Source organism: Cucumis sativus, chromosome 3 (genome assembly GCF_000004075.3).
Source record: "Cucumis sativus cultivar 9930 chromosome 3, Cucumber_9930_V3, whole genome shotgun sequence".
Lineage (NCBI taxonomy): Eukaryota > Viridiplantae > Streptophyta > Magnoliopsida > Cucurbitales > Cucurbitaceae > Cucumis > Cucumis sativus.
The window spans coordinates 39,615,017-39,639,257 of NC_026657.2; the positions used below are offsets into that span (position 1 = coordinate 39,615,017).

The 24,241-nt window shown below is 32.8% G+C and overlaps 2 protein-coding genes across 3 annotated transcripts; both read right to left on the bottom strand.

Annotated features, from left to right (window-relative positions):
• Positions 1–5,027: 5,027 nt before the first annotated feature.
• Positions 5,028–11,924, bottom strand: LOC101218438 (homeobox-leucine zipper protein ATHB-8). Its single transcript, XM_004136176.3, has 19 exons — positions 11,494–11,924; positions 11,175–11,403; positions 10,885–11,044; positions 10,644–10,744; positions 10,417–10,507; positions 9,687–9,782; positions 9,482–9,595; positions 9,303–9,386; positions 9,063–9,218; positions 8,899–8,973; positions 8,646–8,752; positions 8,293–8,488; positions 7,685–7,870; positions 7,468–7,548; positions 7,165–7,299; positions 6,743–7,068; positions 6,016–6,115; positions 5,588–5,737; positions 5,028–5,356 (listed from the first exon to the last, which is right to left on the bottom strand). Exons 2-19 carry the CDS (start codon positions 11,396–11,398, stop codon positions 5,210–5,212), a joined length of 2,529 nt encoding a protein of 842 aa, XP_004136224.1. The 5' UTR covers positions 11,399–11,403; positions 11,494–11,924; the 3' UTR covers positions 5,028–5,209.
• Positions 11,925–17,694: 5,770 nt separating this feature from the next.
• On the bottom strand, positions 17,695–23,013 carry LOC101218197 (thioredoxin-related transmembrane protein 2). Of its 2 annotated transcripts, XM_031882565.1 has the most exons (11): positions 22,683–22,999; positions 22,504–22,548; positions 22,307–22,363; positions 22,043–22,112; positions 21,904–21,945; positions 21,655–21,731; positions 19,793–19,863; positions 19,395–19,480; positions 19,187–19,293; positions 19,013–19,065; positions 17,994–18,120 (listed from the first exon to the last, which is right to left on the bottom strand). In XM_031882565.1, exons 1-10 carry the CDS (start codon positions 22,854–22,856, stop codon positions 19,015–19,017), a joined length of 780 nt encoding a protein of 259 aa, XP_031738425.1. In that variant the 5' UTR covers positions 22,857–22,999; the 3' UTR covers positions 17,994–18,120; positions 19,013–19,014. The 2 variants fall into 2 exon arrangements, with proteins under 2 accessions (XP_011652613.1, XP_031738425.1); XM_011654311.2 differs by lacking the exon at positions 19,013–19,065 and having other exon boundaries at positions 17,695–18,120; positions 22,683–23,013.
• Between the last annotated feature and the right edge of the window lie 1,228 nt (positions 23,014–24,241).

Here is a 24,241-nt window from a genome sequence, read left to right on the forward strand (position 1 = left end):
ATGTGTGATAATTGAGAAGTTCTTCCATGATGAGTATGTATCAAAAGTGAAATATGGTATAGGATGCATAAATGAAATTAGTAACAACAAACATTTACATAGTTTATTAACGATGTGTTAGACTATTTCATACTATACAAATGTGTAAACGTCCATACGATCATAGAGTTTTTTTTTTAGAAAGATATACAAGATGTGTGAAATTAATAGATTGACCAAAGAATCCCAAGTAGAGCATCTTCATTTCTTAAATATAACAAATAAAAGCAAAGGAGACAATCTAAAATACAAGAGCAGAGAGAGAGAGAACTATGGTCACCCTTTACTAAACAGTCAGGTCTAGACATTAGAGGGTTTAATATATTTATATCTGTCACCCCTCTAAATATAATCCCAAAACCTAAATTCATAAACAACAACATTAAACACATAATCATCATATATATATAACAAACCAAAAACAGCCCAACAGAAACATAATCAAAGGATTTAATGGATGTTTATATATACAACAGTAAGCTATACTATGTATTGATATCCCAAAAGCAACTTTTTTAAGAAAAAAAATTAGTAGTGGTAATTTAATGAATAAATATATGAGAAAACAACAAACCAAATGATGCCACACACACCCATGTTGTAAAAATTACAAGCTTCTAAGTACATCCAAATTCAACCCTCTTTTTAAGTTGATTATATTGGTTTCTCTATTAATAATTAATTAAACATTAGAAAAAAGAAGATTATTATTATTATAATATATATATATATGGACAAGAAAAAGTTTGGTTGGAACGAAATATGATAAGAGGTCAAAAGGAAGAACAAAGGCTTTGGTTCTAGCCCTTAATAATGATCTTTTTTTTTTTTTTGGCTTAGAACTTTGTGTTATCTTTTGAATTTTCATCACACTTTTTCTCATTTCACCTTAAAAATATATGAATATCTATATATATATATATAGAATGTGTGATGATGGTGGCTGCAAAAAGAAAACTTTTTTTGGGTCTTATGAGTGGTGGATCAGAATGGTCATTATGGGGTTCACATAGTTAGAAGATTCTTTCACAAAAGAAAGAGTATAAACACAAAGATATAAAATAGCTGACATTATTTTTCGAGCACACCCAGCTACATTTTGCTGTCACATTTTATATATATATATATAATGTCAAGTGCATTTCACCTTAAAAGCCTAAAAAAGAAACTTAAAATTCTTCAATCATAGTCCTTGGAGACCATGCAAAAGGCTCTTTGCCTTTCTTCCCCTTTTCTCATCCTTCAACGTATATAATCCATCAAAAAGCGCTTATTAACAACATATTCAAATCAACAACCACTAGTGGAGAGGTTTGGATACACTCTAATTCAAAGTATTCTTTTAAATAAACAACACATTCAAATCCATCTCAATTATACACACATATATCTTCTTCACCATTATATATTTCTTCCTTCTTTTCTTTTGGTAATTATAATAATTGTACTACATGTGCATGTCTTTTGTTGATATTACATAACAGTCACAAAATGTTGCCTCATTCTTATGGTTCTCAACTTTATCTTAGTCACTAACTAGAATCAAAAGTTATACTACCCTTAACATGTTTATTAGAGAGTTGATATAATATTAAATTTACTATATAATATATTTTCTCATGCTATTGAATTTATGTGATATAAGAATAGGATGTTCCCAGTTTGAATGTCTGACTTCCCTAATATGATATAATAATAAATATACATAATTTTGTTTTGTAACATTTCTTTCCCACCAAAGTTTTCACTGTAAGATAAAAGCAAAAGTATTGAATAAGAGTGTGGTATTGAAGGGGAAGGAAATGTTCTCTAAGATTAACAAAACCATTTTTTTTATAATATGAGACATTGAATCTCTAATCTCAAGATTAAAAGCAAAGATTTAAGTAAATTGGTTTTTTCCCCTCTTTTGCATGCTTTCCCTGATTCATGAAAATATTTGAATATATTCGTTATAAGTGATATACATTTCCCCATTTTATGATTTGTTTGTTTAAACCCTAAACCCTAATTTATTTGTTTGTTTATTGTTATTATTCGCAATTTTATATGCTAATTTCAACTATTTTTCATTACTACTTCAAATATTAGTGTTGAATCTAAAGAATTAGTACTGACACAGTTCATTAACTTTGAAACAGAAGAAAATAGGATAGCTAAAATATCATATATTGTTTATGACACTTTGCCCTGTTTGGTTATTGTTAATATATAAGAAGTGTGGAATGTCACGCCATTTCTCAAATTAGTGACGAAGTTACAAATTGTCAATGTTAAGACTAATTAATGGCTGACATCTATTAAAAGTTGAAATTGAAGATAAAATCGATAAATCTTGACTATGTCGGTGCATTTTTTTTATTCTTTAATCAAAGAATTAGTTGCAAATATAGAAATTAGATTTAAAATAATTAAATATATAACAACGTTTTAAAATATTTGTAAATATAGCAAAATCTATCCCTTATAGACCATGTTGCAAATATATTAGTGAAATGATAGAAGTCTACTACTTAATAGATTTTTTAAAAAGTTAATATATAAATAATTATTTTATTTCTAAAATAGATCAAATTAATTATTTGTGTCCAATTTACTATTAGTATTTGGGCTCAATTGTACTTGAGCCCAAGAACAGATTTTAAATGAATCAAATTGCTAGCGACGTGCTCAACATTTAATTAGTTGGGCCCAAAGAGCCATATCTTTGAACCATCCAAGCCCAACTTCAAAAAGCCCACATGAAAACTTTATCAATAGAATAGAAGAGGGAACATACACATGTTCTATTTCCTATATTTCCTAAATCAAGTTTACGCATTCAACTGACAGAATTCGATAATCAAACATAAGAGCCTAAACCACATACCACATTCGTACATATTTATATAAATACAAGTGCAACTCAATGAAATACGTTTTCTCGTAAAATTTGAGTAGAAATAAGATATAGTTCTCTTTGTTATAACGTATATAGTCCTTTAGTAGAAATTAGATGACATTAAAGACTAAGAACAGTTCAAAAACTCCATCACCAAGTTGAGAGAAACCTCTCTATAAAATACATAGTTATAAACAAATAAATAAAAACAATACAAAATTGTCAATTACTAAAAGGGTTTAAAGTACACACTTCCTTGAGGCTCAAACCTTCACTCTCCTATTATTTGTTGTATACTAAAACAAACGTGTGCTTGGTAGAATTTTAAACTATTAATTTTCGGTGATCTTTTAAAATTAAGATGACATCACATTTAAAGTTTAAAGATCAGTTAAAACTTACTAAAATATTGAATATAACTTATGAGATATGAGATTGAAAGTTTGAGGATACTTTAACACTGTCTTCTAAAATTGAACCTCTTAAAGACTTGTGATCGACTTTGGTATAACTCAATTTGTAATCCTCTACGTTGGATCAAAATGATCAAAGGTCGGGATACACTACCACCACACATGTTTGAACTTCTAGTTTGCCCTCTAAAAAATATTTAGAAGAAACACACTGTGACTCTTCTTCAATGAAAGTTCTTGATATTATTTTATAAAGAAAAAACTATACTAACAAAAAGAAAAACAAACTAACAATAAATTTGAAAAAACAAAAGTAGTGCAGGAACTTGAATAATAAAAAAGAAAAGATCTGGGACCAAAATGGTATTGGTATGTTAACCTTTTTTTTTCTCCCCTTTTTATCTCTTTGGGTTTGCAGTCTTGTAACTAAAGCTTTTCTTTTTTTAAAGATTTTTTTCATTTGGTTCATAGGTTTTGGGATTTGCATATTAGTACCTCATCACCAAGAATTGTCACATTAGTACCTATCTTAATCAATATTACCAAACAAGCTGAGTAGAATAATATGGAACCTGTTTCATTTGATATGTTCAAATGATCAGATGAGTGTTTGAACAGAGATTTTGAGAGATAAGCTTGGCCAATAAAAATCCAAGATATGAATTAATTAGTGGTGGAAAGGTTAAGAGAAAGTTAATTAGGATATGGGTTTTGAATAGAAAAAGAGAGTATAGTGATGGTGGGGAGTGGGGAGTGGGGAGTGGGGAGTGGGGAGTGGGGAGTGGGTGGGTGAGAGAAATTCAGCAGACCCACTTCAGAGAGAATAGCTTTAGAGGCAAGAACAGACATTAAAGTCCAAATAAAAAAATTAAAAAAAGAAATCAATGAGTGTTGCTGCTTTCAAACTTCTATTCAGCTTTAGTTTAGCCTCATTTATCACGTCTTGACATGACTGGGCCTTACAATGGAAAGGAAACTGAACTGAAAGAGACTTCTTTGTTCCAAAATTTAAAAGGAATGGTGACTCCATATCAGAAAAACAAGTCTTGTGAACTTACAGGCCAAATGGTTTGTGTGTCAGCAAATGACAGTTCAGTTGGGAGGAAAGATAAGAAAAGAAAAGAAGGAATTTTGGGGTTTAAGTCGAGATTAGAAGGATAGCCATGAAAAGAAGTTATATTGAAAAAGAGGCAAATGACCTTCAATGTCCTCCATTTCCATGGCAAGATGCTCCACCACATTTGTATAAAGAAAAAGAAAAGGATAAGTCTCACAAAATTCTATTTTTGAAAAAATGAATATCAGTTGAATTTTGTTGAACTCAGGAAACGAGAGACAAAAGTAGAGAGGTAAAGGTTTTGCTTTTTTGACTAACCAAATAAAAGAACTTACTCTCTCCATCACAAGAAACAGCAGAATAAGACAGGATAGTGGGATTATATAGGTGGGTGGGTGAAGTCAGAGATCAAAGTTTTGATCTTTTCTCTTTACAGGCACACCATAAGAATTGAACGGACAAATAATCAAAATCACCATTTTTCAAGTCAAATGGTACTCTGTCATCAAATTCTCAGGTTAGAGCTTGAGCTTGAAACAGATAAGGACAATATCTCGATCGGTACAAAGCTTGTTCGATGGAATTCGAATCCGAATGAGATTTTGTTGTCTTAATATTAGTTAAAAGAAAATATATATGAACTAAACGATTCAATAACTAATTCAACAAAGAATATACAGAAAAGTGGGGGAAAGAGAGATTAGGGGCAATATGCTCATTCATTTAGTTTTAGGTTATTTTCATTGTTTTTGAAATCTAAGTTAAAGGAAAATTTGATCTAGTCTAATTTGTCATGTTCCTACTTTCTGAGTAAGTGTTTCAAACAAAAGACCAATTCATAAACATGAAACAAATACAGTGAGCGTTTTCTTCTTCATTCAAAACCTTCCATGCCACAGCTTTCTCATAGGATACTGCCCTTCCCATGCTTGATAAGCAGACACCCCCTTGAAGACAAATGAAGCCCTAAAATAACACAAAAAAAATGGATTACTTAAATGAATGGTCCAGGTAAGGATGCTTGTGGATACAAACTAATGAATTAAGATTTTTGCCTAATCCAGGGCAAGCATGCTTGTGGATATGAACTAATCAAATTACTCATGGTAAAAATACAAAAAGAATTGCAGATCGTTGTCTATCATTTGTTTGGCTATCATTGGGTTCGTAGGGAAAGAAGGGATTCGTTGGCTATACCTGCTGCATTATCCGTGGGAACTCTGAAGCTAAAGTTTTCTTTCCATTGTCATCAAAAATCTTCTCCAGAGTGATGTCTTGGAGAGCCACCAGGGTTGTCTCAAGCATGTCAAGTCCAGATTGATTTGCAAATGTAAAATTTGGCAATGCCTGGGGATGTTCACAAGATAGGATATAACTTCATGTAAAAACAGAGAAAAGTGAAGACTTGAGTAAATTACAAATGGAAGCATACTATTCAACAAAAACCTTAAGCATGGCACCATGTTCATTAGGCTTTAGTTCTGTACATTTTATTTTTTAGTTTTTGGAATCTTCCATTTATCTTAATCAAGGTTGGAGTCTCTTTTTTTTTCACTTTAAAAAAAGATCTTACTATAGGCAGAGATATCTCTGATATTTAACTTCAAAGAGAATTTTAAACATACCTTCAAAGAGCAGCACATGACTGCATCTGAGTGATGCCAAAGGGATTTCAGAACGGACTCTCTTCCTTCATTTTTCAGTAATTCCATGCCCATATAGCACCTGTAGGGAAGAATAAAAGTAGATTGGAATCCTTCTATTAGCCTCTTGCCTTATAACATATGTATAAGAGAATAAAGCCAAGGAGGGATGAATGAGTTTAGTTCACAGTAGTAAGAATGCCAGATACTCTAGCTTGGTTAAGACTTTTGAGAAGACACGTGTAAGCGAATCAAAATCAATTCAAGACAGAATTCAAAATCTATGACAGAAAACAAAAGGGATCAAGACTTTTAGAAAAGACATAATCAAATTCTTAGGTTTATGTTTGAACGCAGAACTTCTATACTTCACTAAAATATGAACACCGTTCATATTCAGGCATTATAATGTTGAACTTCCTAGTTCACAAGGTTGTAATTAGGGAAGCAATTGGTTCAATAAAATAATTACTAGAATGCAATGGATTCCAAGATACAAATAATTGGTTTACATTAGAGAAGACATATGTCTATGTTCTATTAGATACTGACCATTTTTTAATACCAAAGATATTGATTGATATACAGGAACAAAAGGTAGATCTAATCCACCCTACTACTCGATAGGCTTCCTCCTATTTTGTCATTAAAGTAATTTTGAATTGAATATTGAATGAAAATATTAACAGCTAAGGATTTTTTGGAATACCTATAGCTTTGAGTGATCCAACGAGCAAGTGTTTGTGCTTCAGGAGCACCAGCTGGTGTCTGAAGGTTAGCATGAGGACCAAAATTTGAAGGGGAAAGAGCCAGTGCCACCCTTTGAACAGATGCTATAATGCTCCTGACATATTGCCGTGCCATTGCTGCAACATTATCTTGAAGGTGAACATCAAATACAAATTGGAATGCAATTGTCATCACAGATTTTGATTTTCCTGATTGACCAGCGCAATCACCAGAAGCTCTATTCCCTGCAGGTCCAACATCAAGAGCCGAAGCAAGATCGAGTGTGCGGTTTGGACTTGAAGCATCCTGTAGAATAAGCAAATGTACAAATTTTATATCCAAACGAATACAATTGCAGAGAATGGAGAGGAGAAAATAGGAGAATTGCTTTTAAATGCTTACCATCCCAGAATCGAGAGGAATGATGCGGAATCCAGATGGTAGAATAGGTGCATCATCAGAAAAAGAGGCATCAATTGGAGCAAAGATGAGTTCAGCCGAAGTACCAACTGTATTTTCGTCCACACCGTTGCAAAGCTGCGAGTAGAGCGCCATAATTAATAACAGTGGTCAGTGACAAATGACAACATAGATTTGAGATGTACAGCACAAGTATCCATCTAAGCTTTATAATATGAGATTCTAGCTTAAACCCAGACTCAATAGTTGACATTAATTTATATAATTAAAGAAATTACTGCTTACTTGGAGGAGGAAAATGTCACCAGGCATAAGCATATCATCCCTATAATGGCCCACGTTTTCAAATTTAACAACTTCCATAAACTGTTACCAGAAAGAAAATTTAAATCAATATTTTGAAATAACAAAGAAAACATGGGGTAATAGGATATGTTATACACAAAATTGATGCCATGGGAAGTTATTTCTGTTTATAGATGGTTGAAAAGACGGTACTTGCCTCTTCATGCTCAACTGTTTGCGCCAAGGGAAGAATAACCTGACCCCCAAAAGTTCCAGCATGAGACCCTGGTAAACCACACTGACCGGTCTTAATTGCTGCTGCTGAGTAAGCATCAATACTGCTGTCTGCCCATTCCGATCGGTGTTCTCTCAAGAACCTGATGAGCATTGCTGGAGTAACATTCTACAAAATAAGAAAGATAGCAAGAACAATAAGAGAAACGAAGAGCAGGTAAAAATATACAAGAATAAAAGCTTCCAAAGAAATATCTTGTGCTGAGAGTGGTTAAGCATAAACTTGGTAAAGAAAAACTAGCTAACACAATGTTAGTGTCAGTTGGGTGAGGTTTAACCTCAGTCGGATTTTTATTTAAACTCTTTCATAAAAGATCACTTGTTTTCCATCAGCATACAGTGTCCAAGGCATGTCCTAGTTTTGAATCATCAGAAATGGAGCAAAAATAGAGAAGATGGCACTGGTTGAAAAAGAGAATTCTCCAATATTTATGATTGATGAAGTGGTAGAACGATTTGATGTATTATAATATAGAACCTTCTCAATTGCTCAACATCATCTACATGTCAGCTCGCTAGCAAAATATTTACCTGTAATAACATTGACGCTTTGGCACAAAGCACAGCATTGCTCATGGATGGAAAGCCATTAGAATATGAAATATTTGCACCCATCATTGTCTTGCCATGAGACATGTTTACAAGAAGTGTAACATCATCAACGCCATCATTTTCTAACAAAGACCATCCCTCATCTGTAAACCCATTAACTGCTTCGTTGAAACCTCTGCAGAGTAAAATCCGTTGAATACAATTAAGGATTCCACACCCAAAAGTGAAGGGAATGTTTAAAAATAATATGGGCTACTTCCATTGCCACATGGTTGTAAGATGGAACCCCATGCTTCTCTAATAAGCTACTCTCGAGCCAAAATCATATTTACCTGCTCAATTTCTGACTAAGAGCACGAAGTGCAGCAGGTCTTCTTCCCCAACCAGTAACATTTGGTTGAGAAACTTCTTGTGAAATCTGCCTCAACAAGCGTAATGCCTGGTCCAAAATAACGAAATTTTATTGTTATTGGGGATACAATCTTCAAATTTACATGGCTGTTCAATTTCCAGTTTTCCATTTATAGAGCCATCGGATAAATTCAAGACCTGAAGCAATAAGATGAAAAGAAAAAAAAGACTTACTGCCATTGTGTTCTTCTGAGCAAGCAGAGTAGATGACTTGTACAATGGCCGCAATACTTCAGGCACGCTCCAAGGCTATATTCATGTAAACAATAGGTAAAATTATAAACGTGAAAATCAGAGGCTAAGGATAACTGTACTTTTAAATTCAAAGTTTTACATACGTCTAAGTCCATGTGATCGACTATATGGATTATTGATCCACCACCTTCACAAGGTCTTATCAAATAGCCACTTGGTAGCATTTCTGCTCTTACAAAGTTTTGGACTGGAGGCATACTTGGACCATTCTGAGTATTGTTGAGAGATCTTTCACAGACCTAAAATGCATAACACAGCATATTACATAAAACATTTAGACCAAAGTAGCAGAAGCAATGTCCAAGGTGAGGCCATTCACATACCACAAGACTACCATCCTCCAAAACCGATGTGTATCGCAGCAGCCAGAAATCACGAGCAGGTGCCAAAGTAGTAGGTGCATAGAGCTAAACCAAATCAACAAAAGTTTTTTTCATTTTCATATTTTCTTGCAAAGTCTGCAAATTTGATACAAGCAATCTAGTATCTAGTAGTAACCCACCTGCATGTACAGAAGCTCAATGGTTCCTCCATTTCCAGTAGATAGGACATTTAGAACATCAACGGCACGGCAATCGCGAAACCAAGAAGGCCAATCTTTAAGAATTTCAGCCACCTTCATGAAACAAACAATATAAATTAGATACACTCATACGTGATGATACATTAGACAAAAAGTTAATTACTTTGTGTTTAGAAGCACTTACTCTTGTAGGTTCTAGACCCACAAGTCCGCATGCACGAGCAGCAACTCCAGTGCATCCATGAGAAATAGCAACGATTCCAATGGAATCCGGACCAGGCTGCTCACAACAGACATTGATAAAAATCAGAAATTTTGAGAATAACAATTTTGAAATTTTTTTCGCCTTTTATTTTCTAAAATAATGTTTGTTTTGGTTTACATCTATGATTTAATTATTAGCAAAATTTAAAAACAAAAACTAATTCTTTGGTTTCAAAACTTTGCTTGAAATAGAAACATAATTTTCAAAAATCAAATTCTATATTCATCTCTATTCCAGGACGCTTTGAACTGTCCTACAAAAAATCTGCCTTCCAAAAGAAATTAATATTTGTTTTCTCATGTTCCCTGTCCTCTTGTTATCATTTAAAGAAATAATAATGCATGATCTTTGTTGAGTAGTCATATTAAATTTACAACTCCATGATTCTCAAACTTAATAAATCTTGCTCTTTTGCATTCCTCGAGAAGGGAAAATACAGATCAGAATAGATGTGACATTAGCAGAGATGAAAGTAACAGACAACAGAGCAAAATTTTCAAAAGGTCTCGATGATCGGGTCATCAAGATAATAGACTTTGGTATGTTGCTTAAAAGATTAGCAAAGTTTTTGTCGTTTAATTATTATGGCAGTAAAAAAAGATTCATTTTTAATTGCAGATTAAAGAATAAAGCAAAAAGAAGAAGTAACCTTCATCCCAGGCATTTGGACCCACTCCACAGCAGTTCCAGTAGCCTTTGAAAGAAACTCTGCTAAAGTCTCCTCCGCAATGGACAAAAGTCTAGAAATATGCAAACCCAAAGTCTCAGAAAGCATATTACAGAAGAAGAGTTTCTAACACAAAGAACAACACAAGAAACAAAAGGAGATTGAAGGGAATGGTATAATGATCAATAAGAAATGCTAATTCTACTAACCCTGCGGGACTGGCATCCTTTGGTGGATGCGGCGGAGTCAAATTCTGCTGACCACTTGTCACCACTGACTCGCAACTTGTGTCAGTGGTGGCTAAGGTCGCCTGCAAGATGAACAAATTACTTTCATTTCAGCTGATAAGAAATGTATTTTTAATTCAAAAAAGGGAAATAGCAAAATGAAATCAGTAATCATCTTCTTCAAACGAGCAATTATTTCAAAGTCATGGAAGAATGTTCTTACATTCTGGGTTTGTTGACGAAAATAGCTGTTCTCATACACAAGCTGTGACACTTGTTTCTGCAACCTATCGTTTTCCTCCATTAGGAGTCTATTCATAGCTGTCAGTTTCCTGTTCACAGTTTGAAGGCGTGATGCTTCCTTCCTCTGCTTCTCTCTACATCTATACAGTATAAAAATAAAAAAAACAAATGAAACCTCTGTTCCGGAAACAAAAATTTAGGATGTTGGAATTTCAAAATTGTAACCCACTATCAAAACCCAGAAAGGAAGGAAATAATTAGAAAGAATACCTCCGATTTTGGAACCAAACTTTGATCTGTTTGGGTTCGATGTTGGAGAGAATTGGGCACTCCCTTATAAGCTGTTGGCGGCGCATAGAACTGGGTTTTGGACATTCATAATAAAGCCTCTCAAGTGCTTCCACTTGCTCCGGTGTGTACCTAACGTACTTCCCATTATCCAAGCTGCTCATCTTGCTAGCAGCGTCCTTGCAGGCAGAGGTTACAGCCATCATCCCCACTTAAAATTCCCATACAAAAAAACAAACAAACACCTTTCAGCTACCAAATATCTTAGCAAAAGAAGACCAAACAAAGAATAAAAAATTACCAGAAAACGAAGACGACCCTTTTTAATCGAAGCAGAGTTGCAATGAATCAAACACAACCCCTCTGTTTTTCCCTTCCCCCCTCCCTTCCACCCACCAACTCATATAAAACACAAAATGGCCATAAGAGTCCCAAAAAATCAGCCAAGAATGGTCGAAGAAATGTTAAGGATATGAAGAATTGTGAAATGAAAATGAATAAAGTTGGAAGTATAAGTAACAGGTTTGGCAGAAAGGATCAATTCATAGAATACTCTGTTGATTTTGCTGCGATTGTGTGTTTGTTTGTTCGTGAAATTTGGTTTGGCAATCTCCCACTATGGACTTCACTAAATAAGATTTTATGGTCTCCCCTCTCCCCTCTCCCCAGTGTGTTTTTCTTTCTTTGTGTTCTCGAGAGAATGAAAATGGCAATCTACCGCGTGCTCAAATAGTAATATAAATTTGAAAAAGTGAGTTTATATCCTATTTCCGTCACCATCATCTATACTTTTAGTTTTTGTCTATTTCCATTTTTTCTATTCTCAAAAATCTTTGCTTTGCTCTCCTTTTCTCTTTTTTTCTCTTTCTCACCCACTTTCTTGTCCACTCCTAAAATTACATCTTTACACTTTGAGTACAATTCAATTTATATGCCTTCAAATATCATCACTCCTTTAATCCATTTCAAAAATCTCTCTCTCTCTTCATTTTTGTGAAGAACACGGCTGACTAACCAACATTCAACCCACTATCATCCATTTCAATTCTAAAGTAATAAACATTAATCCAACTTTTAATCGATTTAGATTTAGATTAAAAGGTTCATTTCAATTTTTCTCACATCCACCATCGGTCGAACCTATCTTATTTAATTAGATTCGTTTTAGTTGGTTGACTCCGTTTTTTAAAACTATACAATATACATAAAATGATACTACTAGTAGTATGAAAATATTATGAAAAAAATCTAGAGGTGATCGGTATTCTTTATTTTAAAAATAATTAGTTAACATATTGAATATAAGTTCAAACATTTTGAACACAACCTCTTAATTAATAGTTTAGAGTTAATCTCCATAATTGGTATTCTTTATTTTTAAAACAATCGTTTTCTATAGATTTATTTTCCTTTTAATCTCAAGTTTCTTTCAATAATTAAAAAAACAAACGGATATACCTTTTTACCAAAAGAGTTTACATAATTTGTATTCCATTTTATAAATATAGAAAACCAAAACAATTGATTTATTTTGGAATGTTGTCAACGAAATCGACATTTGAAAAGTATATAAACTTTTCTAAATTTAAAAAGAAACCATAATAATCTAAATATTTTTTAGTCGAATTACATACAAATGATATATTCAAACATTTGATTTATCATACGTGTAGAGTATCGAATAGACCGAATGAATTATTCGAACAACATTAGTGTTAGAGAAGACAATGTTATTTAAATGGTCCAAAGAAAAAGTCATAAATGCACATTAATCTATATATATATATATATTGTTTGTAGCATTAAAATTTGAATGATTGGAAAATGATTCAAAAGAGTTGGGTGATAGGAAAGGTGGGGTTGGCATTTTCAAAGGGAAAGAAAGAAAAAAGGTGATAGAAATAGAAATTATTTTTGGTGCCTTCTTGATGGGATATATATATATTCATTATATCATATCCCTAACCAACTTAATTTAACTAACTAAGCTTTGATCACCATCAAAATTAGGGACCCAATTCATTGCTTATTACTCAAATCATCTACATATTTTCTTCTTAAAACTATATATCTATATATATATATATATATATATATATATATATATCTTACAAACGTTTTATCATGTGATTCTATTTCATTTTGTTACCACAATTAGTGCATTAAAAAATGATATCATGAAGTTGAATTTGTGTATCATATGACTTGTTGGATATATATAAGTTGACAAACCGAATATCTTAATTAACTACAAATCAATGGTTTGATTGACTCTTTTAATTAACAAACAATTGAATTTTGATGTCTCCACTAAATTATTATTAGACAATGTTTTGATGTTAATTAATACAATTAAGTCTACTAATTTTAAAATTATAACACTTTTTAAAACTCTACTTCTCCTTAAGAAAAAACTCGTGGTTTTATCACTCGTAGACGTACGTTTTGTATTGTTTCTCCTCCCGCATCATTATTAAAAGTTCAGTTTATCGTAATGTTAGTTATTTTTCAATTTGGTCTAAAGACGACGACACTCAACTAGCTTTTAATTCAAAGATAAGAAGTGTTACAAGGGGATCATCATCGATCGAGTCCATAACTTTTTAGTCATTTATCAAAAATTTGTCTCGTTTTTAACTAACAACAATAATAATAAATAGTAGAAATTAATATAAGATTGTAAAGATTAGAACCAAATGTATTCACCTAACTTTTGTTGAAATTAATCCTAATAATTTATGCAAACAGTAACCCCCCTTGATTAATGGGTCATTAAGCAGACAATGGCAGACCAAACCAAATGCTGCTTTTTCATTCCTATTTCTTATTTTTGTTTATTTAAATATTTATATAAACACTTAAAATATTTTAATAATAGATAAATTTTGCTATATTTTATCTAAATATTTTATTATTTAAAAAAATTATTATATAAATAGGATATTGAAAAAAAAGCAAATCCTAATCTGACCATAAAAGAAGGACTCTAAGTTTTAGTGTATGAATTTAAAATGAAGTATTTCTTTGTTTGTAGGCCACACCACTTTGCAACTATTATTATTATTTACATTGCACTTCTAGTTTTAATATTCATAATGTGCTCAATTATTAAACAAATTATATAATTTCCAAATGAAAAGAAGGCAGCTTGATCCATCTGTGGTTTTCCTTTTGAAATTAATTTTTGCACAAAAGCTATCTACTTGTCCTTTTAATTAATATATATTGATTTCTTCTCAATAAATTATTTGCACGGTGGAACCTATTTAATTACATTTTTACTTTTATATTTCAAAAAAATAAAAAAAATTAAAGAGAGTTGTATTTTAAATTATCTTATTATATCAACAATTGGTGTTTTAAGAAACTTGTTTTTAAATAATCATATTATGTGATCAATTTTCTTTAACTAAAAATATCAATTTATAAAATATAACATTATTTTTAGATTTTATGGATGTTTATTTGTAATAGATTTTTTTCTTTCTTTTACGTGGTAATTATCCTAAAAACAATTCTTTAATCACCCAATTGTGATTAATATTTTATAAAAATAAATGGTTGGACTTTCAAAGGTGGTCCAAATTTATAGAATAATATATTAAAAAGAAAAGAGAGGAATATACATCATTTAAATAAATAATCTTTTCAGATTCAATTTCTTGTTTATTGATTCACTCAACTACACTTATCAAATCACAAAACTATATATATATGTAGTCAAATTGATTGAGATAGGAGTTCGAGGTGTAATTTAGAAAAAAAGTATTAAAAAAATTACATAAATAAGACTTGACAAATATAATTACTATTAAGCTCTCTACAAATATTAAATATTAATTAATTTTTTTATACATGATATATATATATATATATATATATATATATATATAATATATATATATATATATTATATTTTGTCCTTCTCCCGGGTGTTAAGGTGAATAATTATTTCTTTCATTTGTCAAAACGAAATGGTTTGACATCCAAATTTATTTTGATTTAAAAAGGAAAAAAAAGGTAAAATAGTATTGAAAAAGAAGAGAAGGGGAATTGGGAAGAACGTGAAGAGAAAGGGAAGGTGTGTGTGTGTGGACCACACGTGTGGACCCGAAAGAAAGGATTGGGGGAGGGGGGAGGGAAGCAGTAAGCACGCGTGACATTTGTTAACTTTATAATCGTGCTCCCAATACTCTAATTCAAAAGCAGTGCGCTTTCTTTCACAAATACAAATACAAATACAAATAAACCCCCATTTTTTTTCCTTTGAATATATAGTCCATGAAATATTAAAATGAAATTAGAAGAGAAGGCATTTTAAGATTGGAAAAGAAATAGAAGAGGTAGAGGTAGAGGTAAAAATAAGAGAGGTGAGAGGTGCGAGGTGCAAGGTGCGAGGAGCGGCGCATGTAAGAGATGGGGAAGGAGAAAAGAGGGAATGATAGAAGGGGACCCAGAAGGGGGGTGTCGCTTCTTTCGGCGTATTAGAGTTTGCGCCAAAAGACCCGTAAGGGACATTCTTATGGGTATGTGGGGACGTTGTGTTTCCCCATTTTTATGTATTTACCCTCTCAAACTTTTAAGTCTTAACACACACATTTACACTCAAATGTAAAAATAAAAAAGAACTATCTTCTTAATTTAAAATATTTCTGTTCCTTAATTACCTAACAACTTTCACTTATTCTACCCTTTGTCTCCTCCTTGGGGTTTTCCCATATATTCCCAACCCTCAAAATTATATCTTTTACTTCACATCAACATAACACACACAAACACACCTTTTTCCTTTTCTTTTTCTGGATATATTTACCACTTCTCAACTCAATTTTCAACTAACCTTACGTGGGAACCAATCGAGCTATGCTAAATATGCAATATAAACCATAGAGGAATGGAGGGTGTTTGATTTAATTGTGTTTGTGATTTGTATGAGATTCATTACGTTTATGGTTATTGTTACCAACCATGTTAGATTTATGAATCTAACATATTTTATTTGTACCTTTAAATTTATTTGTTTTTGTGTTAGGGTTAAACAATAACAATAAGTAAACATGAACAAAAGTAGTGCAATTATGTTTTTCAATTCAAACTCGTTACAATTTGATTCTATCAATTGAACAGTGAACATGGTTTGAATTTTAATTATATCTAATATCACGTTTTCTAAAGCTTTATGAGTGAATTTTTTCAAGAAGATAAATTCAAGATATATGTTAGATTTGGAGATCGTATAAGTTAGTATGATGTAATCAAATCAAGATCTACAGCATCTTAATTTTAAAAAACCCAACAAATCAATTTTTATGTTGAGAAAATATCAGAATTCAAAATTCTCAGGTTGTGGTTTTAAAGTATCATTTTTTCAATGTTTTTAGATCAAGCATTTTAAACAACAAACCATTGTAGAATAATGATTGTTTTTCTTTTTCTAAAAAATATGTATTGCTTTTACAAAAAGAAATCCAATCACTTTCCTCCTAAATCATCAGCTCACCAAAAAAAAAAAAAAAACACCAACAAAAATGAAATTAAAACATTAACAAACTTTTAATTCCAAATATATAACTTTCAACGGAATTAGATTCAAAAGGCTATTATAGGAACAATACAAAATTTTATTTTGAAGATCTCTCAGCATCTGAATGAAAATTAGTGTAATTGTAATGTTAGTCAATCTAAATGGCTTATTGTTGTTCTAGTTCTCGTTCTTTCAAATGGGACCCATTACTACTCATTTTGCTGTCTTTCATTCCCATGCTTTCTTCAGATTTTGTTCCCTCTGTGTTCCTACGTTTATTCAAATCATTGGTGACGTTTTTTTCACAATGTTTTTTAAATTTTAGACTGAAGTTTTGTGGTTTTTTAGTCCAATGAAAACGGGTTTCAAAATTAAGGAAGAAGACGTGATTCTTAAGTTTAAAAAGACTTCAGTCTCTGCCGCGCATGCCGTTAACGACAGCTAACAAAGAAACAACATTAAGTCCTGACTCTCTTACAAACCTTTAATATATGTGTGTGTGTGTGTGAGAGAGAGAGAGAGAGAGATTAGAACCTTCATTTTCAATAATATGGGGGACATGATTTCAACTGCCAATGAGTAATAAACAAGATTAATTTCTGTTACAAATTATATCAAATTCACAAGGGGAGAGAGAGAGAGAGAGATTAGACAGAATTGGAATCAGGTTGTGTTCAGCAATCTTGAGGTTCAATTTTTCAGTCGCACAACTTTTATTATAAGATAAAATAAGAACAAACGAATGTGGCAATCATTATAATATAACCAATTCTTCTTGTACCCTATTTAGTTTTTAAAAAAATCAAAGTTACTTGAAGACAAAACTGCTTCTGCTTGTAAGCTGTCTAACGTGTTCTTCAGGGTGGTGTAAGTTCATGACAACGACGTTGTTTTGAAAATAACATTAATGATAATATGACTTCTTCCCATACACAAGTCAAGAACAAACAAAGATGTGATATTGAGAACCTAATAAAGTCAATAAAAGTGGCTATCATTGAATTTGTTGTATTTAGTGAGGGTGATTTCATAAGGAATTTGGGTTCCACTCTCCCATTTGGAATGGAATTCCATACATTTGCATTACTTCAGGTTCAAAATCGGTCCAGTATACAACTTTACAGAACTCTCACGACACAAATGAAAAAACTCAGGATTGAAATGTCAGTTTATAATTGAGCTTGCAATTCGAACCCAATACATGAATCATGATCGAATTCTATTCTCTCAGGATATTATAGCTAACTAACTAACTAACTCATAAGGAATATAGATCCCATGAAGCGAGAAAGAAAGAAGATAAGCTGCTTGGTTGAATGAAGCACAACCTGATGATGCCTATTATTTTCCATATGCATACTCAAGTAGACGGCGATCAAGGTCAAAATGCCTGCAGAGAAGTCGCTGCAAAAAGAAAGAACCAAGAAGTTAAGAACAGACTACTTGGATCACAAAAAGAAGCTAACTCAATCTATTGGTTGAAACATCAATAGAAAACCTCCTAGCTATAGAAGGTGATCCTCCAACATCATTCATTGAAACTTGAAAGTCTCCGCGTATAGACATTAAGTAGGCCATGTATTTGGAATAGATTGGCTAATACTAATTATAATTTCAACGTAATAGTTAAGGAATACACATTAAGAATAAATTTAGGTTGCTTCAATTCAGAAGCAATCTCGAGGATGATTTTGATATGCATTAGTTTTGTTTAGTTGAATATTAACATAACTAGGATGAGAATTCAAACCAGCTTCAAAGCACCTTCATTATTCACAAAGACAATCCCACCAAATTTGGTTGTCCATGGCAGATAAAGAAAATTTCAGAAGCAGTAAAATTCATGAAATAAATGGTGAATCAGTTTTAACTTTTCGCCTTCTTTTTTTTCTTTCCTTCTTCTAATTATAACTGAAAATAATATTTGTTGCGAAAAAACTAAAAAGATGAAAATGAAAATTGCCTGATTGCATCCTAAAAGGGTCTGCTAATTTCACGAATATATATTGTTAAACGGTAGAAAAGAGAACACAGGTTTACGTGGAAAAACCCCAGAACAGGGAGAAAAAATCACGATAGAGACTCTTTTATTATTTTCACACACAATGAAAGTTACAAGAGAAGACAACTTTATAGGCTATAAACTTAGGGAATAAATTTAGGGTAAAGTAAAATATTAAAATACCTCAAGGCTATAAACTATCAACAAAGCCTCTTATTTCCAATGTACATTATACAAACATACATATACATACATATATATGTATGCGTGTGATACTTTGAAGTAGTATCTTACTCTCAAAGAAATGTGGGAAAAAGTCGACGTAATATTATATTAACAGGCATTACCTACGTAATAAAAGAAATAGCATCAGTATGCATTTTACACGAACTAATGCAAGCATGTTGTCTTCTCTAATTATCTGAATTTGTACGCCCAAAAACATTAACACCCCCAAAAGAAGGTTACCTTGGTTATTGGAGGGTATGATTTTACTTCAAAATCCAAATCTGGAAGGCGAGCAATCTCAGCTGCATTCTCAAATAAGATATAGGTAGGAAGCTGGTTCATACTTCCTGATAAATTCATTCGGAAGTTATAAGAAATTCTGATTGCAAAGTCTTCACAAAACTGAAAAACAGCGTTCAAATTTAGAACGAAATCTTAAGACAATTACCACCAAGTGATATTCCAAATTTAGCAGCAACATTTGGAAAGAGCCCAAGATCAACTACTCCAAACGATAGATGTTTGTTTGAATATCTGCTTAAGAAGACGTGAATACAAATCTAAGCTACTTCAAGCAGAAAGTGTGAACATATGGGGGGAGGAGGGGAAATTAGAACTACAAAAACAATATCGGTGTTTCAGATCCATGGAGTCAATCTAGAAGTCTCAAGGGTGAAGATTTCCAGGATTTCATATGTGAAACATGAAAAACTTTTATATTGAATTTCAACAGAAAAGATGTCACAAAAAATATAGATTAGAAAAACTACTAATACAGAAGCAACACAACTTCTTATAAATTTCTCTCCCTGAATCCATGAACAAAGTAAAAGGAGAAGTACTTACGTAACTGATAGCTCAGGCAAGCATCTGCTAGACCGTATGCAATCAGCTGAGAAAGAAACACGAAACTCAACCTACCAATTCAAGGAAGCCATTCATTAAAGACTGAAGAAAATGAGAGTTCTGCATACATGATAAAATGACATACAGATTATTAGCATTTGAACTTGTCAGCACATTTACAGTTGCTCAAAGGTTCAAATATGGATTTACGGACTTGCAGATGTTGATTCTCAATTACTGGAAATAAAGTTAATTCTGAGGACCAAGTCAATAGATTCAAGTAAACATCCCAAGAAAAAAAAGAACAGGAAATTAATTTTGATGCTGGGAATATTATGAAAATTTCTACTGCACTAAATTATTCAACAGCTTGATCTTCTTTACATAATCATTAACTTATTACTCTCATTTTCTTTTCATAATCTAAAAGTGTCTATGCCACCTTGCAGGCATCTCGAATATACTCACATGACAATGTTTTACCCTATTATGTTTGGTTGCCAAAGTAACTCGTAAAATATTCAATCCAAGTAGGTAGCTACCTAAAAAACACAAACAAATTAGTTTGGGTAACATGTTTGTGTAAGACACTTGGTCACTCCACACTTGTTGGACATGAGTTGGACACTTGTTACCACAGTAGATATGTGTTAAACCTTAGGTGTACAAAGCCAATATGAGTCTAACATTTGCTGGACACATATTGAGTACATGTTAAGCATATTAAATAGAAAAGTAAAAGTATAGGAAAAAAAAACAATGAATTTTAAAAGATAAATACATCAAACTCCTCATTAAAGCATACAAGTGCATAAACTTGTTGACTTTGAGTTTTCTTCATCTATATATATTTTCTTGAGAATGTATATTTAGACAAAATGTGTGTTGTTGAGGGTTTGTGTGGCTATGTCCTACATTTTTTAAAAAAGGCATGTCATCTAAGCCGCATGTCACATCAACATCGACATAACACATCATTTAAAAAAATTTAAGACACAGATATGACAAGAACACGTTTATTAAAACAAACATTTTAAAAATATAATAATATTTAAAAATGAAGGAGATTCAAAGTCAATGAGTTGATTCATGTCCTCGCTTAAAAAATTAATTGGATACATTTTGCTCTCAAATTTTATTATTTGTGTCATATATGTGTTGGCTTGGTGTATGTGAGAAGTGTTTGATGCATGTCTACCAAATATTGGTTCTATTTTGACTTTGCACAACTAGTGTCTAACACACCTATTGCACTAAAAAGTGTTTGATACGTGTCTGAGAATTGTCCAACACAAACATGCTAGCGAAAGTGAAGTGTTCGTGTTTATTATCATGTCATTGTATTCGTGTGTTGTGCCAGATATGAGTCTTGTACCCATAGTTGTGCTTTTTAGATGCAATGGTACTTAACCTCATTCCTTCTAAGCCCTTTAAGTATTTACATTGCCCCTATTCATCACTAGGCCAACCTATCCCATCGTAGTTAACAATCATTGACTTATTTAATTGTCTAACATGGTTTCATATATGTAGAATATAATTTATAAGTATAAAATCCTAAGAGCTATGCTATTTCAAGTTTCATCATGAAATCCTTCGTTTTGCTTTGTCTGCCAAAGAAACTTTCCTATATCAAATTTGTACTATCGCTCTCTCTCTCTCTCTACAACAAGAAATAGTTTTAGAGGTAAATTAAGCTTCCTGCCTCGAAATGTTGCAACTCACTCAATCAAGTTAAAAACACCTACTAGGCTACTATTACTGCGTTCGGTTTGACTTCCATTAGTGAATTGTTTCAAGAAAAAATGTGTAGTAACCAAAAAAATTATAGCAATACTAGGTAAAGAGACTGCAGAATGAACCAGCCAGAATCTTGACTTGTTGTTCCCCTCAGTCAGCAAGGATTCCAGCTGCAATGGAGTTAACTTACTGCAGGTACCTAGAGAAAGGAATTTAACAGAAAAGAAAAGGCATTTTTTATAAATGACATTGTAAGCAAATAATTTACACTACTCACTGGAGAATAATTTGGTTGTACAAGGCTTTTATAAGATCCCAGGAGAGTTACAGGACTAAAAGACATTGGACGGTAAACTTGTCTTATTTCAAACCTGATCCTTGGAAGACAGGCTGTTGAGTAAAAACATATATCCCTGGGAATAAAGAAGAGGAAACGGAATGCTATCATATAACAATTGAGTACCCATCAACAACTTTATGAGCATGGACTAAGACAAAAATAAGCCTTACCTGTGAACACGATCACATACCAAATTGCAAGGTGATAATCCATCATAGAAGCGAGAGCAACTAGAAAAATCTGAACGAATTGAAACCAGGTGAATGGATCACTGAGCAAAAAAGATATTACAAAAGACCCGCTACAGCCAAATAAGACCAGAGTGAAACTACGGTGACAACATCAAACTCTCAACGAGCAGCACAGCAACGCATAGTTTCACGAAATTTTCATCAGAAAAAAATTCCTTAGTCCATAACGAAGGGAGTAACTACCTTAACAAACAACAGCATATCGGCAATAAAGGCCTCCGGCGTCTCTCTTCTCACCGTCTGGCATCATTCAAGAACTAATTACTCATATTTCCCAAAGATCAACCAATATAAATCTAACCAATCGAAATAAAAACATCCCCAACTCTCTTTAACCTAAAAATAGAAATTAAAATATTTCCATAGAATGTAAAAGATACCTTAAACATGTAGAAAATCAGAAACACCAAAATAGCTTGAAGCTCCTAAAGAGGTGAAGAAACAAGAAAACAATAAACAAAATTAAGTTGTCCGAATACAAAAGGCGCTAACCATACAAACCAGAAAAAAAAAAAGCCCATAAATAATTGTATCAAACTGGAAAAATGAGGATTATTACCCGGCAAAGAAGAAGATGTGTGATATTATAGAAGAGAATATGATTTGCTGAGCTTCGAATAACAAAATAGGAAAAGAAGGCTAGAAAATGAGAAAGATAGTACGGCTCTGTCACCATTAGATTCAGCCACTCCCCCGGTCGGAAGTTGCTCCGCTCCTGCCTCCAATCCAACATGGCGATTCACCACTGCAAACCTATAGATCTTTCTACGATAATAGAATCCAACACCAATGATCACAACACCGTGAAAGATGCTATACGTTGAACGTCGACGAGAGTTTCAGACTTCCCAGTCTCTCCAGTCCTCCCTCCCCTCCGAATTGAACGACTTAGACCAAATCGTCGTAGGTGACATTGGGCTGGACTGGAACTCATAACAAACATCCCTCCCGTATGGGCCCAATCATAGGCCAACTAAATCGGCCCACGTTTTGACCCAGTTTCGGACTGGACTAGAATGTACCAAAACTTGTATAGTCCAAAAATGATAATGTTTCATACAAAACCCATAGTCTTGATTACATTTAAACTCAATAAACAATTTTAAAGATTGTGTGTTAAATTTGGTCCACTAATTAGGTAACAGGAACAGTGAGTAGTTTGTGTATTTAAAAAAACAAGGTTGAAGGGGGGGGACTTAGAAAAGAGTGCAAGGGGATGATTAAAATGGGCATTGGGATCAGAAATTGGTGAATACTAAGGTAGGGAAAAAGAATGAAGGAGAGAACCTAAAAAGAATATAATGATGGGGAAAATAAAATTTAAAAAAAAAAAAGAAAAAAGAAAAAAGAAAAGGGAAATAGTAATAAAGTTGAAAAATGGGAAGAGGAGAGAGTGTGGGGAGGGTGTTATTGTTAAAATAAAGACCACATGGATTTAGAGACAAGCAACCACCAAGAAAGCAAAAGGCAGAACCGACGTCTCCCACCACCCCATGTGACATAGCCGGGAGAGAAGGGGGAAAAATGGGTGTTATGGAGTACGAGTAGAATAGAATAGAAAAGAAGCCAAATTGCACGTGCCTTACCCCCATCCCCTCACGTGATTTAACTAATAGTTCCCCCACGTGGTATCTGCAAACTCAAGCAATAATAATAATAATAATAATAATAATAATAATAATCCCAAAACGCACCGTATTGTTTGCGTTACTTTCAATTCCATTTTTCTTTTTATTTTTCAGTTATATAGGCATTAGCATCACCTTCAATTCACTTCACCGCCAGTTTAGGGTTTGGACACGAGCGATGCACTGAGTCACATGCTTGCCTGACATTGGGACCCACTCTATATCACGTGCATATTGGACCCCATCTCTCTCCCACTCCCATACTCTCTCTTCTCTTCTTACTCACACCCTTCCACGTTACACCTTCCTCCTTTAAATTAATACTCTCTATTTTTTAAATCTGCACCCAAAAAAATTGAACACAAAAATCAAAATTAAAATTTAACAGAAGAGAAGCTAAGGATTATTGAATAGAAAGTAATAAATTGAGTGAAGTAGGGATTGGGAGAAGAGGATCTTATCCACTGCTTCTTTGCCTAGGGATTGTTAT

Excerpts from the sequence above, each read along its gene's own strand:
- LOC101218438 (XM_004136176.3), bottom strand. The coding sequence starts at position 11,398 with ATGATGGCTGTAACCTCTGCCTGCAAGGACGCTGCTAGCAAGATGAGC. Across the intron at positions 9,387-9,481 it reads TTGAGCTTCTGTACATGCAG|CTCTATGCACCTACTACTTT; the intron begins GTGGGTTACTAC and ends GATTTGGTTTAG. Across the intron at positions 7,549-7,684 it reads AAACAGTTGAGCATGAAGAG|TTTATGGAAGTTGTTAAATT; the intron begins GCAAGTACCGTC and ends TTCTGGTAACAG.
- LOC101218197 (XM_011654311.2), bottom strand. The coding sequence starts at position 22,856 with ATGTTGGATTGGAGGCAGGAGCGGAGCAACTTCCGACCGGGGGAGTGG. Across the intron at positions 21,946-22,042 it reads GTATGTGATCGTGTTCACAG|GGATATATGTTTTTACTCAA; the intron begins GTAAGGCTTATT and ends CTTTATTCCCAG. Across the intron at positions 19,481-19,792 it reads TTGCCTGAGCTATCAGTTAC|ATATTCAAACAAACATCTAT; the intron begins GTAAGTACTTCT and ends CTTCTTAAGCAG.